Source organism: Triticum dicoccoides, chromosome 6B (genome assembly GCF_002162155.2).
Source record: "Triticum dicoccoides isolate Atlit2015 ecotype Zavitan chromosome 6B, WEW_v2.0, whole genome shotgun sequence".
Lineage (NCBI taxonomy): Eukaryota > Viridiplantae > Streptophyta > Magnoliopsida > Poales > Poaceae > Triticum > Triticum dicoccoides.
This window is the reverse complement of record NC_041391.1, coordinates 629,962,161-629,977,955: the sequence shown is the minus strand read 5'-3', so window position 1 is coordinate 629,977,955 and position 15,795 is coordinate 629,962,161. Positions and strand designations below refer to the sequence as shown.

Here is a 15,795-nt window from a genome sequence, read left to right as displayed (position 1 = left end):
CATATCATCACGGAAGTGTATTTTTTTGTAGTGGGAGGGCTTCTATATCAACACCATTGCCTCTCCGATGAAGCGTGAGTAGTTTACCATAGACCTACGGGTCCATAGATAGTAGCTAGATGTCTTCTTCTTTCTCTTTGACTCTCAATACCATGTTCTCCTCGATGTTCTTGGAGATCTATTCGATGTAATACTCTTTTGCGGTGTGTTTGCCGAGATCCGATGAATTGTGGATTTATGATCAACTTATCTATGAATATTATTTGAATCTCCTCTGAATTCTTACATGCATGATTTGATATCTTTGCAAATCTCTTCGAACTATCGATTTGGTTTGGCCAACTAGATTGGTTTTTCTTGCAATGGGAGAAGTGCTTAGCTTTGGGTTCAATCTTGCGGTGTCCTTTCCCAGTGATAGTAAGGGCAGCAAGGCACATATTGTATTGTTGCCATCGAGGATAACAAGATGGGGTTTTCGTCATATTGCTTGAGTTTATCCCGCTACATCATGTCATCTTACTTAATGTGTTACTCTATTCTTCATGAACTTAATACTCTAGATACAGGCAGGAGTCGGTCGATGTGTGGAGTAATAGTAGTAGATGCAGAATCGTTTCAGTCTACTTGACATGGACATGATGCCTACATTCATGATCATTGCCTTAGATATCATCATAACTTTGCGTTTTTTTATCAATTGCTCGGCAGTAATTTGTTCACCCACCGTAATATTTTCTATCTTGAGAGAAGCCTCTAGTGAAACCTATGGCCCCCGGGTCTACTTTCCATCATATAAGTTCCCAATCTATAATTTTAGTTTCCTATTTACTTTCTTTTCAATCTTTTACTTTCCGTTTCATAAACCAAAAATACAAAAATATTACTTTACCGTTATCCATCTCTATCAAATCTCACTTTGCAAATAACCGTGAAGGGATTGGTAACCCCTTTGCCGCGTCGGGTGCAAGTTGGTGTTTGTTTGTGCAGGCCACCGGTGGCTTGTGCGTTGTCTCCCACTGGATTGATACCTTGGTTCTCAAAAGCTGAGGGAAATACTTACTCTACTTTGGTGCATCACTCTTTCCTCTTCAAGGGAAAAAACCAACACAAGCTCAATAGGTAGCAAACACCATCAGATTCCATGTCGGCTAGGCGCTCCTCCTCACTGCATCTCGATCTCCATGCGGTCGCGGTGGCAGCGACCGGCTATGGTGGCGGTCGCAGACAGTGACGTGCACCCTTTCCACCCCGAGGCTGGTGCCAAGGCGACTTCTCCGCGGCCGGGGAAGGCCCTCACCCAATGGCGCTGTCTCCCCGTGAGTGGTCTCCCTAAGCATCACAGGCTGGTCCACGTAGACGACTCGCGATCGGCATTGATGCGAGCGTCGAGCAACGTGTTTCGACGATGCCGGAGGAGGCTCGGGCTCGAGCGCGCGGAGGCTTAGATGATGGCTCTATATTTTAAGCATTTTTAGAGCTCATCTTCATGTTCTCTTCATATGTTATGTCCCATTTAAACTAAAAATGTGTCTATATAATAATTATTGATTTTTGCTTTTTCATTGTGAGCATTGGACATTTGTGATCTTATTTGGTTTTCACTAGCTTTATTTATTTTCTTGTGTCTGCAGGTGTTTTGGAGCAACCTAAGACCAAGCACGACAAAGGAATCAAAGATGAGTTCAATACGAAGGACTTTCACTCGAGGGACAAAAACATACTTCTCTCTAATCCCTTTTTTTTGGAAAAACTTCACATCTATTTATCAATATCAAGGTAGTATAAAGAATACCAGAAGTAAAAATACATTCAGATTCGTATACCACCCAACGATGACTACAAGCATTGGAGTGAACCGAAAGCGTGTCACCATCATCGCCCCTCCCTCATTCAAGCTGGACATATCTCGTTGCAGTAGATAGTCAGGAGGTCGTCGTGTTATTACCCTATAGGACCAGCGCACGAGAACAACAACTGCAACCGATGAAGAGAAGCGTAGATCACAATGATCCAACCCGTAGACACACAAACATAGACAAACGAAGATCAATCCACATGGATCCACCGAAAACAAACGCCGACCGAATTCCACGAGAACCATCGGTCACAAACCTTCCCAAACCCTTCGGCGACGCTACAAGCACCGCCGAAATAGGATCTAGGTGGGGAGAACCTTATTCCATCTTCAAAGAGCCACCACCGCTACACCTCTATGAGGAGGACCCAAGCCCTAATAAAAAAATACAGAACTCTTCTGCCGGCAAGGCCCGGGATCCACCACGCCTTCACGACCTTAAGGACACGGGAGACACAAGGCAGAATAGCGTCGGAGTGAACGAAAGCCACGGGAGACCCTAGCAGCCGGTGCCCTTGCGTGCGAGCGAAGGGGTACAAGCTCTCTGTAGTCCTTTTGACTGCCTACCTTCTTGTTACATTGAATTTTTGTGGCCGTGATCGATCGAGCTATTTTGCTCAAACCCATGGATCACCTACCTGACCCGGTACTCGGAATGCGACGAATGCACACCACACTATACTACGGTCCATAAAACCAAACCTTTCGTGCAAGACTCCTTCACTGGTCTTGTGATGTCGACCCAGGCTAAATGCAAAAATAGATTCAGAATTTAGCTTTTTCTGTTCTTATAGACTTTCATTTGAGCAAAAGTTCTACATAGTCCTTCAATGCAAACCAATGATAATCTTTAATATTTTAAAACTGATGATTAGCCTGTGGTTGGATGATTATGCAGATGTCCAAATGACTGAATTGACAATGTGGCGTTCCATTGGTGTGGATTATTATTTCAGTGAGAAGCGACATTTTTATCGACAACGAAGCGTCTGTGATGGTTTCATCAATCTTAAAACTCTCCGGCTCAATTTTTTCTTTCTTAAAACTCTACAAATTTAATCCGATTTTTCAGAAGGCATGGTGTAATCGGCGTTTATATATATCAAAAAGAAAAATGAAAACTTGTTCGTCGGGGAATGAAAAAGGAGACGAGGAAGACGACAACTGAACCCGAGAGTTTGCGGACGCCGGACCGCTCGCCGACGCTGACGTGCGGGCCATCGCGCCGTCGGGCACGCCACTCTCTCCCCGGTTCGTTATCTCGGCGAGCACGCGTCGCACGCCCGCTCGCTCGCTCGCGCCTCCTCCGTCTCCTCCGGAATCCCGGATGGCCACCGTCGCCGCCTCGCTCCCGCTCCGGGCGGCCGCCCGCGCGGGCCCGGCACCGTCCCGCGCACCACCCTCCGACGCAGCCTTCTTCCCCGGCCGCCCGTGGCAGCGCGGGCTGGCGGCGAGGGGCCGGCCCTGGGGATCGGTGGGGTGGTTCCGGGCGGAGGCTCTTCCCGGTGGTGCCGGCGGACCGCCGCGGAGGGAGCCCATGGCGCCTCCTTACAATGTCCTCATCACCGGTTCCACCAAAGGTGCTGCCTTTGTTCGTTTCACAGCGATTTTGTTTCTCTGAACAAGAGTTGTGCTGAATCAATCAATGGACGGATGGCTGAGCTTGAAACTGGGGACAAGGATTGATTTGATATCCAATCGTGGCGTAGATTGTAGAGGATGATAGAGGCATACATCACATGTGGAAATTGTATTGGCTTCAGTTAACATTTGTAAGGTCTTGCTTGCTCAGTGACCTCTGGATGCACGTTCTTCAACAGGTATAGGATACGCGCTGGCAAGGAAGTTCCTCAAGGCTGGTGATAATGTTGTAATATGCTCAAGATCAGGTTAGAAATAAACACCTGCTTTTAATTGTTACTTTTCTTTAGGTGTTTCATAAAACAAATTGATGTTTAAGATGCATGTCAAATCGATCTGCTTTAGCAGTTCCCGCACTTATATTGTAATAATATACGATCCGCGTTTAGGTAGGTTCCAACTCTTTTAGATCATTGATCTGTTCAAAGAGGCTTTTAATGATTGTTCTAAATGACAAACAAATTAAATGTTTTGATATTATTGAGACAACTTCCATAAAGAATGAAATGGACACGTGCAAGTTCCAATTTATACCAGCTTAGTCTTTTCTTGACATGCAGTCTACTTTATCCTCTACAGCTGAAAGGGTAGAATCTGTAACAAATGACTTGAAAAAAGAATTTGGAGAGCAACATGTGTTGGTACCTACTGCTGACCTACTTGGTCCCTATATTTTCATTCAAGTTTTGTTCATAAAAATCGTCAAAATAGTACAGTGCAACACGTTTAACTCCATAGTCTCTATTGTCTCCTTTTTTTGTGCTATGATAGGGGACTGTCTGTGATGTTAGAGAAGGAAAGGATGTGAAGGCGCTTGTGGATTTTGCGCGTGACAAGCTGGAGTATATTGATATTTGGGTACATAGTTACCCCTCCCTCACCAAACACTTGCATTGCACATGCACTTTTATTCGTGTTCGTTCTTTTTTGGTACAACTATGACAACCACTTGCTATGAAATGACACTGATGCTCACTGCATAGTTTCCCTTATTTGAAATATTTGATAGTTCGGTGCTTGTTGTAGGAATTGTGGTGTGCAATCCACATTGTTGTGCTTGGAAATTGATACTCAGCTTTCCTTAACTGTTTAATGTTCATGCGTTAAATTGACGGGCTCTGTTATGTCATAATTTTTTTTGGAATTTCTTATGAATTATTTCTATTGATGCAGATCAACAATGCCGGATCAAATGCATATAGTTACAAACCTTTGGTGGAAACCTCTGATGAGGCTCTAATGTAATTCTCTATCTCTATATTGACAAGGCTTGAACAAGCACACCTTCATTCAGTTGCACCTCGAGTGCCAATAATTCATTGACCCTTTTCTTTGATTTAACAGTGAGGTGATCACCACTAACACTCTTGGATTGATGCTATGTTGTCGCGAGGTATTACTTTCCACTCAATATTAGATATTTGTCGTATAGCACGGTGACTGCTGAAGAATTCCAACACTCATCGTCTTGCCATCTTAGGCAATAAATATGATGTGGAACCAACCTCGAGGTGGTCACATATTTAACATTGATGGTGCTGGCTCTGATGGAAGGCCAACCCCAAGGTACCATTTCCGTTTGTTCTCTCATATGTTGTAAATTCTGGATACTCAGCTGAGTGTGCTGTCACATGATTTCGTTTAACTGCTCATATAGTTTGAACTTGTGGAATTGAACATAGTGTTATATATCCTGTTCTTTTGACGCTGATATAAGTATATCCATTTGTTCTTCTCCACATGTGTGTATTGTACTTGACATACTGAATTTGCATGGCCATATGGCAGTATCAGTTATTTGTATTAAATGAAAGTTGTGACAAAACGAAATACTAAGAAGACAGACTCAATCATCTTTTGGTGAACTAGTAGTCTTGAATTTTAAGTAATTATTATTATAATCACCAGGTTTGCCGCTTATGGTGCAACGAAGAGAAGTGTGGTGCACCTTACAAAGTCTCTACAGGTAAAGATAACATGTGTGACGATTTAACCTGAAATGATTAGTTTCTGTTTGAGCAGTTCCAATGAAGCATTTTGAAATAATGAACTATTTGCTGTATTGTAACCTCATGAAATTGTCGATAGCCTCGAAGCACAACCATTCAGCAGTACAATGAGATAACTACTGTTTTATCAATATTTAGAGCCATGTTAAATTCCCAAGTAGTTGCTCATTAATCACTGCCACAAACTCATATCTGGGACATCGTAAAGCTGTAATCATCCATAGAGAAAATAATAGGCAATTTATTGCTGTGTGCTCGAACTTGGCTCAGTGGCATGAATTTTTATTAAGTTTACATTTATTTCCACAACAACAACAAAGCCTTTTGTCCCAAGCAAATTGGGGTAGCCTAGGGATGAAACTCCACAAAAACTGTGAGAACCCAAAAGAGAAGACATAAAGTACAAGCAAGCAAAATAAATCAAGGCAGTATACTGGTGCAGGTCACAGCTTTGCAGCATTATTAGAAACTGTGTGGAGAAGATAACATGATTCTTTTTGCAGGCTGAGTTGCAGATGAATGAAGTGAATAATGTCGTGGTGCATAATTTATCGGTATATGGCTCCACCCTTTCTTTAGTTATCTTTTACTATTCTAGAGTTCCTAACTATTCTCTCGCATAAAGATAATTAGAAGTTGGGTGTGGTTTAACTAACTAGTTTGTGTAAGTTTGTAAATATTGGTCAATGGAATATCCGTATAAGTAAATGACCGCCTTTTGTTTCTAAGTTCTGTTTATAACTCTGAAAAGGATAGTCACACACTAACAGTAAGTACATAACTAATTTTTGCAGCCTGGCATGGTTACGACTGATCTTCTTATGTCTGGTGCTACCACAAAGCAAGTAAGGGATAGACACAATTTCTTTCTGACATTCTTTTTCTTTTTGCCATTGTTGATAAGATAATTCATGGTTACTAAATTGTGAATTTTACTGATGGCAGGCAAAGTTTTTCATCAATATATTAGCTGAAACTCCTGATGTGGTGAGAGCTATGCCATTGTTCCTGTTTTTTTTTACAGGGCCATTGGTCCTTTTCCTCCAGAACAATGTTGACTCTTCTTCTAAACTCTAAAGCTTATGTTTGGCTGCAGTAGTAATCATTTTTAGCTGCTTTAGGCCTGTGTCCATTTGATGTGTAGAAGAGTCCGACCACTTAGCTTGAACGTGGTCTCCAGACTTGTTTATACATTCCTGAAATTTGTGATTTGGTCGTTGTTGAAGGGCTGTTAACCTTTTGTGCTTGCTTTAACAAAGTTAAAAAGTGGTAACTTCAAGTTCTTCATATGATGTTGCAAGGCAGACATGTGTTATCAAATGTGTCGATCTGAAGTTCTGAAAAAAAAAGTTAATCTAATATAAATTGTCAAAATTAGCTTACGAAGCTTATAACTTAGCTTAAAAATCTTAGTCTGCCCATGACAGACATGTTTTCTTTGTACAGCAAATGAGCGGTATCCTCTAGGTTCATTTGCGATGGATATCTGTTAATGATTCAGCTTACCTGCCTTTAATGTTATTTTACACTTTTTTATCATATGATCTGTTTGGTAATATGGTAATATAATAATCATGTTGACTATTAAAATAGGTTGCGGATTACCTTGTTCCAAACATCAGAGAAATCCCTACCAAGCAATCCATGAAGCCGACTTACATTCGCTTTCTCACAGGCTTGAAAGCCTACTCCAGAATATTTTCAGTAAGAACTATCTGAAACCTGGGGAGGGTCTTTTATTAATCTTGGACATCCCCAACCAATGTCAAATTTACTGTGATAATCATTCTTCCTGATTTTATTTGCAGAGAATTGCTTTTGGTGCTCGTAGGAACAAGTATGTTGCCGAGGATTAGTTTTCTTACTGCCATCTTCCAACCCAGAAGAAACCTAGGGATATTCTTGTTATCATATTTTAGAAGTCCATTCTTTTCCTGTAAAAATAGGATGTATCACTGAGGGCATCTTGAGAGCACAACAATGTACTCCTCATATATACAATACATGTAATTTGATTAAACCTCATCAAATTTATTGTCATTGATTGAATCATTCACAGTTCACTGGATTATTTATGGACCTTGTGATCTAGTTGCATGTTGCATTTTCAATGCAAGAGGAGCCCATGATACATCTATGCACCTACACATTAAGGCTGAAGCCATTTTTCCTTGCTACTTCGGTACTTCCTATAACTTGTGTAGTCTTGCCTAACTTATCTGTTGGGGCGAGTTCGTCGTGCAATTAAGCACCTATGATCAATTTATTATGTTTGTACAACATTTTTTTCATTGAAAGGCATGTAGGATGGCATTGCAACGACAGGACATGGTCATGCACTCATGCTGGCATGCTGCTACCTTGCTGCTAGGTGTTTGGCGTAATAGGATAGGACTTTGATCACATCTCACACATCCAGATTGCCTGATAAGTCAACCTCAACACTTACTACTGCACCTAAATTATCATTCTGGTTATTTACTTCTCTATCACATTCCTGATAAGTTAATGTGATGTGCACCATTCGTGGATTTGGCAGCGTATGCTCATATTAGATAATCATCCTTGTTGCTTCCTTACCATTTTGAGAAAGCTTTACTTCTCTGCCAACCTTTCCATCCATACAAAGCAACTGTGAATTGTGATGAGTTATGTTAGTCTCTTACAAGAACTGTATAAAAGGGTGACTGGCTTTATAGAGAAGGACACTATCACTCACTCTTCTCGCTAAAGGTATGACATACATTCCCGGTTCCTTTTGCTTCCTCGCACATACTGGTATGAGCATCACAATTTGTTTTAGTTTCTCTTATGGTATTTTAGTGCATTCTTTTTTCTAATATAGGATGCCAGAGAATTGATGTTCTGCTTGATCTCCACTTTGTATTTGGAAATATTTTCTGTATCTATATGGGCACATGCCCACGTTAACGAAATATACAAATTTACGATTGATTCTGTCTTTTTAGTTACAGAATCTCAACACACAGCCATACTGCATCATCATAATGCACGCATCCTTCTTTTTTCAGAAAGGGGATAACCCCGGCTTCTGCATCATCCTGATGCACACAGCCATCCTGTATTGTCCTTTTGCCAGTTTGCAATGCCTTGCTTCTAAAGAGAGTTGCACAATATAATCTTTTATGATTTCCTTGATCTTTACTGACACGTGGTGAGCTTGATTTGCAGAATGATGTCCAACGGCAAGCCGACAGAAAACAGTGATTCTTCTTACATGTCAGGCATACTGGCCAGCTGCCTACTCAGGGCAATGCAGCCGACAAGGAGTTTACTTCGCTGGACCGACGATCTCCATAAGATCTTCGTGGAAGCTGTAGAGTATCAAGGAGGCCCCTATGGTTTGGTTTCTTGAACTTTGAGCAGACAATGTCAAACAATTCATTCTCTGTTCCTTGGATCGGAAATTTCTCGATGAAACTGATGCTGTGCTGTTCAACTGTCCCAATTCCTTAGAGGCGAAGCCAACTGCGGTGAAGCAGAGAATGGAAGCTATGGGAGTCACAGGCCTGACAATCTGGAACATAAAAAGCCACTTCCAAGTACCTCCTGCCCTCTTGCAGCTCTTCATCAGTTAATTTTGAGGGTTTTCGTTCCGCCGTGCAGGATCTCAACACTTGGCTTTGCTCTTCCGTGCCAGAGATACAGGGAGAAGTGCAATTTAGGAGCCGAACCTCCTCGGGATGTCCTAGGCACTGCATCACCAAGCAAGGCAGGAGATAATGTGTATGGTTCTTTGATGTATTGAGATTGTTGGATCTGCATGCCTTTGTGTTCTCTATTTTGTTTTTTATAACTGACTGACTGACTGATTACTGTGCTTGTTCATAAGTTCTGTAACTTGTTCTGATGTGCAGGACATCTGAGGCCGAGACGGTGGTGGACAGTGATGCAGCAATGAATCTGACTGGAATGGAGGTATAAATTCTCTTTTTATTCAACTGAAGTTTTGGAAATCCTGCATCACCTGTTCCTAATTGAGTCTATCTTACCTGTGATTTAGATGGCGACCTATTTGCTTATGGATGACACGGAGGTACAGTTTTCTTCACATGCCTGGAAATGCACTTGATCTATGTGAAGGTGTGATAACGACCTACTTAGCTATCTGTGTTGCCTCTCGCAGATGGTGGATACCGCATTTTCTGCAGATGAGTTGCAGGTACATTGAAAGCATAGGCATATTACCTAAGATTTATTTATGTGCTAATGCACTACTACACTCGCTCTTGTTTTATGTAAATTAAACCGAAAATTAATTTTTGATACAGATGATGGAGAAGGAATTGATGAATGCAATCCAGGCATGAATGAATTGTGCAGCATTGTTCTCGGAAAACCTAGTTACCATGTTTGCTCCTTGTAAGATGGGGTGCGCCGGCCACTGTGAAAAATAAATTTAACGTCGTTGTGTGCACATGTCCCACATATCAAATATTAAACTGATAAGAACTGCTTCGCGGTCGGACTATGTTTAGCCATGCCTGTTGTAGATCTGGCCTTGATACACCATCGCTGACAGCCTGGCCTGGACAGTGGACAAGAATATACTATCATCCGAAGGCAAGACCTCGTCAGTCTTATAGTAGTAAGTACATTTCAGGGCCATATAACAGTAGAGGGAACACACTTGCCATGCCATGCCAGGAAGGTTAGGATCATAGTATGGCTGCCGCCTGCAGTCTCTGCAGGTATCTGCATCTATGGCAACCCAACCCCAGACCCGGCCATCTTTTAGCACGACGGCACACCGTCGTTGCCTCGCCGTCGCGCTCTAGGAGTAGGATGGCGTGCCGGGGAGCAAGCTCCGCCGCCAAGGCCACCACGACGGCGCCCTTCGTGTTGGTCGTGCTGATGCACCACGGCCACCTGATCCCGGACGCGGCGCTGCAGCTGGCCGCCCACTCTAAAAAGCCCCCAGGCCCCATCCCAACACAATCCCAGCAACACAATGCCAAACAAGGATATATGTCAACAGAAGGGGGAAATGTGAATCCAACGACCGAAGAATAGCGCATTTAACAAGGCCAATCAATGAACAAATTAAGGCAGCGACCGACACATAGCAGTAGTAGCAGCTAAGCTAGTTTATGGAAGTAGTAGCAGCTAAGCTAGTTTATGGAAACCAAACGTGCTTCATGGCAGAATGCTCGCTAATTAATTAGGACATGATAACACACACAGCAGGAAGCATCATATATATATATATATATATATATATATATATATATATATATATATATATATATATATATATATATATATATATATATATGGTCTCACTTCACAGCTGATAGCATCACACACTCCTATCTAGCCGTGGCCACGTAGGAGAGAAGACTCACTGATCCAGAGACATAGACTCATCCTCTGAATCTGAACTGGGCTTATAATATGAATCTGGACTGCACTCATACGCCCCCCATGAATCTGAACTGGGTTCTGTAAGACAATGATTTGGGGGAACCGGCTCAACCCTCTAGGGGTGGCTTATCTCATACATATAATGGGTGTGTTACAATAGGTACAAATATACGTACACAAATACAAAAGCTATACATAGTCTAACACCCTCCCTCAATCTTAGCCACTTTCTAAAGAACTGAGAAGGGTAAGATTGCGCCTACAAGCCTCGAACTGTGGTAAAGGCAAAGGCTTAGTGAAGATGTCTGCAAGTTGATCTTTTGAAGAGATGAACTTGATCTGAAGTTGCTTCTGTGACACACGTTCCCGTACAAAGTGATAGTCCACTTCAATGTGTTTCGTTCGGGCATGAAATATCGGATTAGCAGAAAGGTATGTAGCACCGATGTTGTCACACCAAAGGATAGGAGGCTGCGGTTGAGACATACCCAACTCCTGAAGCAAAGACTGCACCCAAATAATCTCTGCAGTAGCATTAGCCACAACCTTATACTCAGCTTCAGTACTACTACGTGATACAGTAGCCTGTTTCCGAGCACTCCAGGCGATCAAGTTAGAGCCAAAGAGCACAACATAGCCCCCCGTGAATCGCCTGTCATCCGGGCTGCCAGCCCAGTCCGCATCAGAGTAGGCCGAAAGAACCCGAGAGGAAGACGGCCGAATATGCATCCCAAAAGACACTGTGAATTGGACATAACGCAGGATGCGCTTAACAGCCGCCCAATGAGTGTCACGGGGAGCCTGAAGATACTGACAAACCCTGTTGACAGCATAAGAAATATCTGGCCGCGTAATCGTCAAGTACTGAAGCCCACCAACAATACTCCTGTACTCTGTAGCATCTGCAGAAGACAGAAGCGCACCATCAACAGCAGTGAGCTTCTCGGTAGATGACATGGGTGTGGTAGTCGGTTTGCACTTAAGCATCCCAGCTCGCTGCAACAAATCCAATGAGTACTTCTTTTGTGTCATAACAAGACCATCAGCACGAGAGGTAACCTCAACCCCAAGAAAGTAGTGAAGCTTCCCAAGATCTTTGACAGCAAAAGCAGCACCAAGAGAGCGAACAAGAGCATCAGCAGCATACCGAGAGGAACTGACAAGAATAATATCATCCACATAGACCAAAAGATACATAGTGACCTCTGGCTTCTGTAGAAGAAATAATGAGGAGTCAGCATTGGACAACACAAACCCATGAGCACGAAGAGCTGAGGCAAGACGAGCATGCCAGGCACGAGGAGCTTGCTTCAGGCCATAGAGTGCTTTGGTGAGACGGCAGATGTGATCAGGACGATCAGGATCAGAGAAACCAGGCGGCTGCCGCATATAAACCTCTTCCTCCAAGAACCCATGAAGAAAGGCATTCTGCACATCAAGTTGACGAAGAGACCAACCGCGAGTGACAGCAAGAGAAAGAAGAAGCCGAATGGTGGTAGGCTTGACAACGGGACTGAAGGTGTCCTCGTAATCAAGACCATAGCGCTGCCGAAATCCTCTGGCGACAAGGCGCGCTTTATAATGCTCAATAGATCCATCCGAATGCTTCTTAACTTTGAACACCCACTTACAGTCAATAACATTAACCCGTGGTGGGGGAGGAACAAGAGTCCATGTCTTGTTGCGAAGAAGAGCATGATACTCCTCCTCCATAGCCTCTCGCCAATGAGGAACACGCATGGCGGCCTGATACGAGCGGGGCTCAGAAGACGGATCCGCAACAGCAGCAGCCAGACATGCTGCCAACCAAGCAACAGTACCATCCGTACGCTCCTTTGGTCGAAAAATGCCACTGCGACTGCGTGTATGTGGACGTAACACAGGAGCCGTCAAGGTCGAAGAAGCAGCCGGCGAAGGGCTGGGCGACGAAGAGGCAGACGATGGAACCAGGTCCTCCATCGTGACAGCCGGCTCAGTGGATCCAGAACCCGCCAGTGGACTACCCAGTAGAGTCACAGGCGAGGCCGGTGGAGCAGACCGAGCCATGGGCGAGTCCGGCGTAGTGGGCCGAGCTGCAGGCGAGGCCGGCGTAGCGGGCCGATCCGCTGGAGACGCGGGCGAGGCCGGCGGAGCGGGCTGATCCGCTAGAGACACGGGCGAGGCCGGCGTAGCGGGCCGAGCCGCGGAAGACGCAGGCACCCGAGGCCGATCAGAGGATGAGGCCGAGGCCTCAGATGCATCCACCGAGCGTGCATGGGCACACGGATCGAGGCCATGCAACGTCGCTGCGTGATCGACGTGCACAGCAGAGGGCGGCGGCGATGATGATGGGGAGTCCTCCAAAAGCTCCAAACGAGCCCCACGTCCGGTTCCTGCACCATGGTTAGGCAATAACACAGGAGAGTATGCAACATCATCAAATTCATCAGAGGCAAGAGAGGATGAATGCATGGACGGAGGAGCATCTGTGGACACAGGTAGATTGGCAAACGGAAAGACATGCTCATCAAACACCACATCCCGAGAGATGTAAAAACGATTAGTGGGAACATGAAGACATTTGTAACCTTTATGAAGAGAACTATAGCCAAGAAAGACACACTTTTTGGACCTAAATTCCAGCTTGCGTTTATTATAAGGGCGAAGGTGCGGCCAGCAAGCACACCCAAAAACTTTAAAGAAAGTATAATCGGGTTGTTCATTAAGGAGAAGTTCAAGGGGAGTCTTCATGTTGAGAACACGTGTGGGAGTACGGTTGATAAGAAAACAAGCAGTGGTAAAAGCATCACTCCAAAACCGGAAAGGAACCGATGCATGGGCCAAAAGAGTGAGACCAGTCTCAACAATATGACGATGCTTACGCTCGACGGAACCATTCTACTGATGAGTATGTGGACATGCTAAACGATGAGCGATCCCAAGCGACTGGAAGAAGGAGTTGAGGTTGCGATACTCGCCACCCCAGTCCGACTGAACATGAACAATTTTATGCTTGAGAAGACGTTCAACATGTTTTTGAAACTGAACGACAATATCAAACGCATCAGATTTACGCTTAATAAGATAGAGCCAAGTAAAACGACTGTAAGCATCCACAAAACTAATATAATAGTTATGACCACTGACAGAAGTTTGGGCAGGGCCCCATACATCCAAAAAAACAAGTTCTAAAGGATGTTTCACCTCACGGCTAGACTCCGAAAAAGGAAGTTGATGACTCTTCCCCTGCTGACAAGCATCACACACTGCTACATCATTATTGCTAGAGACACTAGGAAGCTCATGACGACGCAAAACATGACGAACGATAGGTGTGGCAGGATGACCAAGACGAGCATGCCACTGTGACGACGAGACACGAACTCCACTGAAAACCCGAGAGACTCCAGGATGCTCCAGACGGTAAAGGCCCTGGTAGAGACGCCCACTAAGCAGAACGGCCCTCGTGTCCCGATCCTTAATAAAAAGATCAAACGGGTGAAATTCACAAAACACATTATTGTCATAAGTGAGTTTAGGAACGGAAAGGAGATTACGCGTCACAGATGGTACTCTAAGAACATCACGAAGCTGAAGCCTCCTAGTGGCATGACTAGTGAGAAGAGATGCTTGACCAATATGGGAGATGTGCATACCTGCTCCGTTGGCGGTGTGGATCTTATCGGAACCATGATAGGGCTCGCGAGGATGAAGCTTCCCCATCTCATTCGTCAGATGCTCTGTCGCACCAGAGTCCATGTACCAGTGCAGATCAACGGAGTAGGACTGAGTATGGCCCTGAGGCTTCTGCGGTGTCGGGCGATCAGCCATAGCCACCTGACACGCAGTGTTGCGCGTATCCTTGCCGTCATTGCCGAGACCAAGTAAACTCTTCTGAAAACGACGATGACACTTGGAGGCCCAATGTCCGTCAAGACCACAGAGCTGACAGACCCGCCGATCCCCATCACCTGGTAGCGTCAGAGTGGGGGTGGACGAGGCCGGAGGAAGCGGCGCGGGCCCCTTGCCCGAGGCGGAGGACGGGGCGCCACCGGAGGGGCGACCACCTAGGTAGGCCGCGTTGGCGGAGGAGGAGCCGCGACTGCGGTTGGCACGGCGCGCCTCAACGCGCTGCTCAGTAAGAAGAAGCCGAGAGTAGAGCTCGTGCGCCATCATGGGGGTCGTGTTGCCGCGCTCATTGACGATCTCAACTAAGCCATCATACTCTTTGTCGAGGCCGTTGACAATGAAGGAGTTGAACTCAGAATCATTAAGCGGTTGTCCAATGGATGCCAATGTGTCAGCAAGAGCCTTGACCTTGTTGTAGAACTCCGTTGCCGTGGAATTAAGCTTCTCACAGGCACCAAGCTCGCGACGGAGAGCACTGATCCGGGCTTGCGACTGGGACGCAAAGGAGCGCTCCAGGATGGTCCAAGCCTCATGGGAGGTCTTCGCGAAGACGACGAGTCCAGTAACTGCCGGAGTGAGCAAACCCTGGATGGAGGAGAGGTTCGCCTGGTCCTGCCCCGTCCAGACACGGTGTGCCGGGTTGTAAACCGGGCCATTCACGCTGTCCACCAGCGCAGGAGGGCAAGGAAAAGTGTCGTCGACGTAGCCAAGCAAGTAGTGGCTCCCAAGGAGCGAAAGAACCTGCGCACGCCAGCAGATATAATTGTCGGATGAGAGCTTGACGGTGATGAGGTTGCCGAAGTGGAACGGTGGAGGCAACGATCCCGTGGAGGCACCTGCCGGAGGCGCGGACGCCATGGGGGTAGGGGCAGGCGGCGCGGGCGGGACCGCGGGATTGGAACCCGCGGGCGGCGGCGGCGGCGAGTATGGCCCGTAGAGGAAGGCAACCGGTGCTGACGGGGTGAATCCCGCCTGGGGCGCGGATGGCATGAGGCCCGCCGTGACAGCCGACGAGGT

At 45.5% G+C, this 15,795-nt stretch overlaps 2 protein-coding genes across 4 annotated transcripts; both read left to right on the top strand.

Annotated features, from left to right (window-relative positions):
• The first annotated feature begins 3,124 nt into the window (after window positions 1-3,124).
• On the top strand, window positions 3,125-7,557 carry LOC119324373 (chlorophyll(ide) b reductase NOL, chloroplastic-like). Its single transcript, XM_037598162.1, has 13 exons — window positions 3,125-3,435; window positions 3,676-3,744; window positions 4,076-4,137; window positions 4,268-4,354; window positions 4,670-4,737; window positions 4,841-4,889; window positions 4,977-5,062; window positions 5,405-5,462; window positions 6,009-6,059; window positions 6,300-6,350; window positions 6,451-6,492; window positions 7,099-7,209; window positions 7,314-7,557. The coding sequence occupies exons 1-13, from the start codon at window positions 3,183-3,185 to the stop codon at window positions 7,359-7,361; spliced, it is 1,035 nt and encodes a 344-aa protein (XP_037454059.1). The 5' UTR covers window positions 3,125-3,182; the 3' UTR covers window positions 7,362-7,557.
• A 130-nt stretch (window positions 7,558-7,687) lies between these two features.
• Window positions 7,688-10,003, top strand: LOC119324374 (protein PHR1-LIKE 3-like). 3 transcript variants are annotated; one of them, XM_037598163.1, is made up of 8 exons: window positions 7,688-8,587; window positions 8,698-8,867; window positions 8,983-9,068; window positions 9,167-9,252; window positions 9,384-9,444; window positions 9,530-9,562; window positions 9,653-9,688; window positions 9,798-10,003. In XM_037598163.1, the coding sequence occupies exons 1-8, from the start codon at window positions 8,514-8,516 to the stop codon at window positions 9,834-9,836; spliced, it is 585 nt and encodes a 194-aa protein (XP_037454060.1). In that variant the 5' UTR covers window positions 7,688-8,513; the 3' UTR covers window positions 9,837-10,003. The 3 variants fall into 3 exon arrangements, with proteins under 3 accessions (XP_037454060.1, XP_037454062.1, XP_037454061.1); XM_037598165.1 differs by having other exon boundaries at window positions 7,688-8,238; window positions 9,798-9,848; XM_037598164.1 differs by having other exon boundaries at window positions 7,688-8,283; window positions 9,798-9,848.
• Window positions 10,004-15,795: the final 5,792 nt, after the last annotated feature.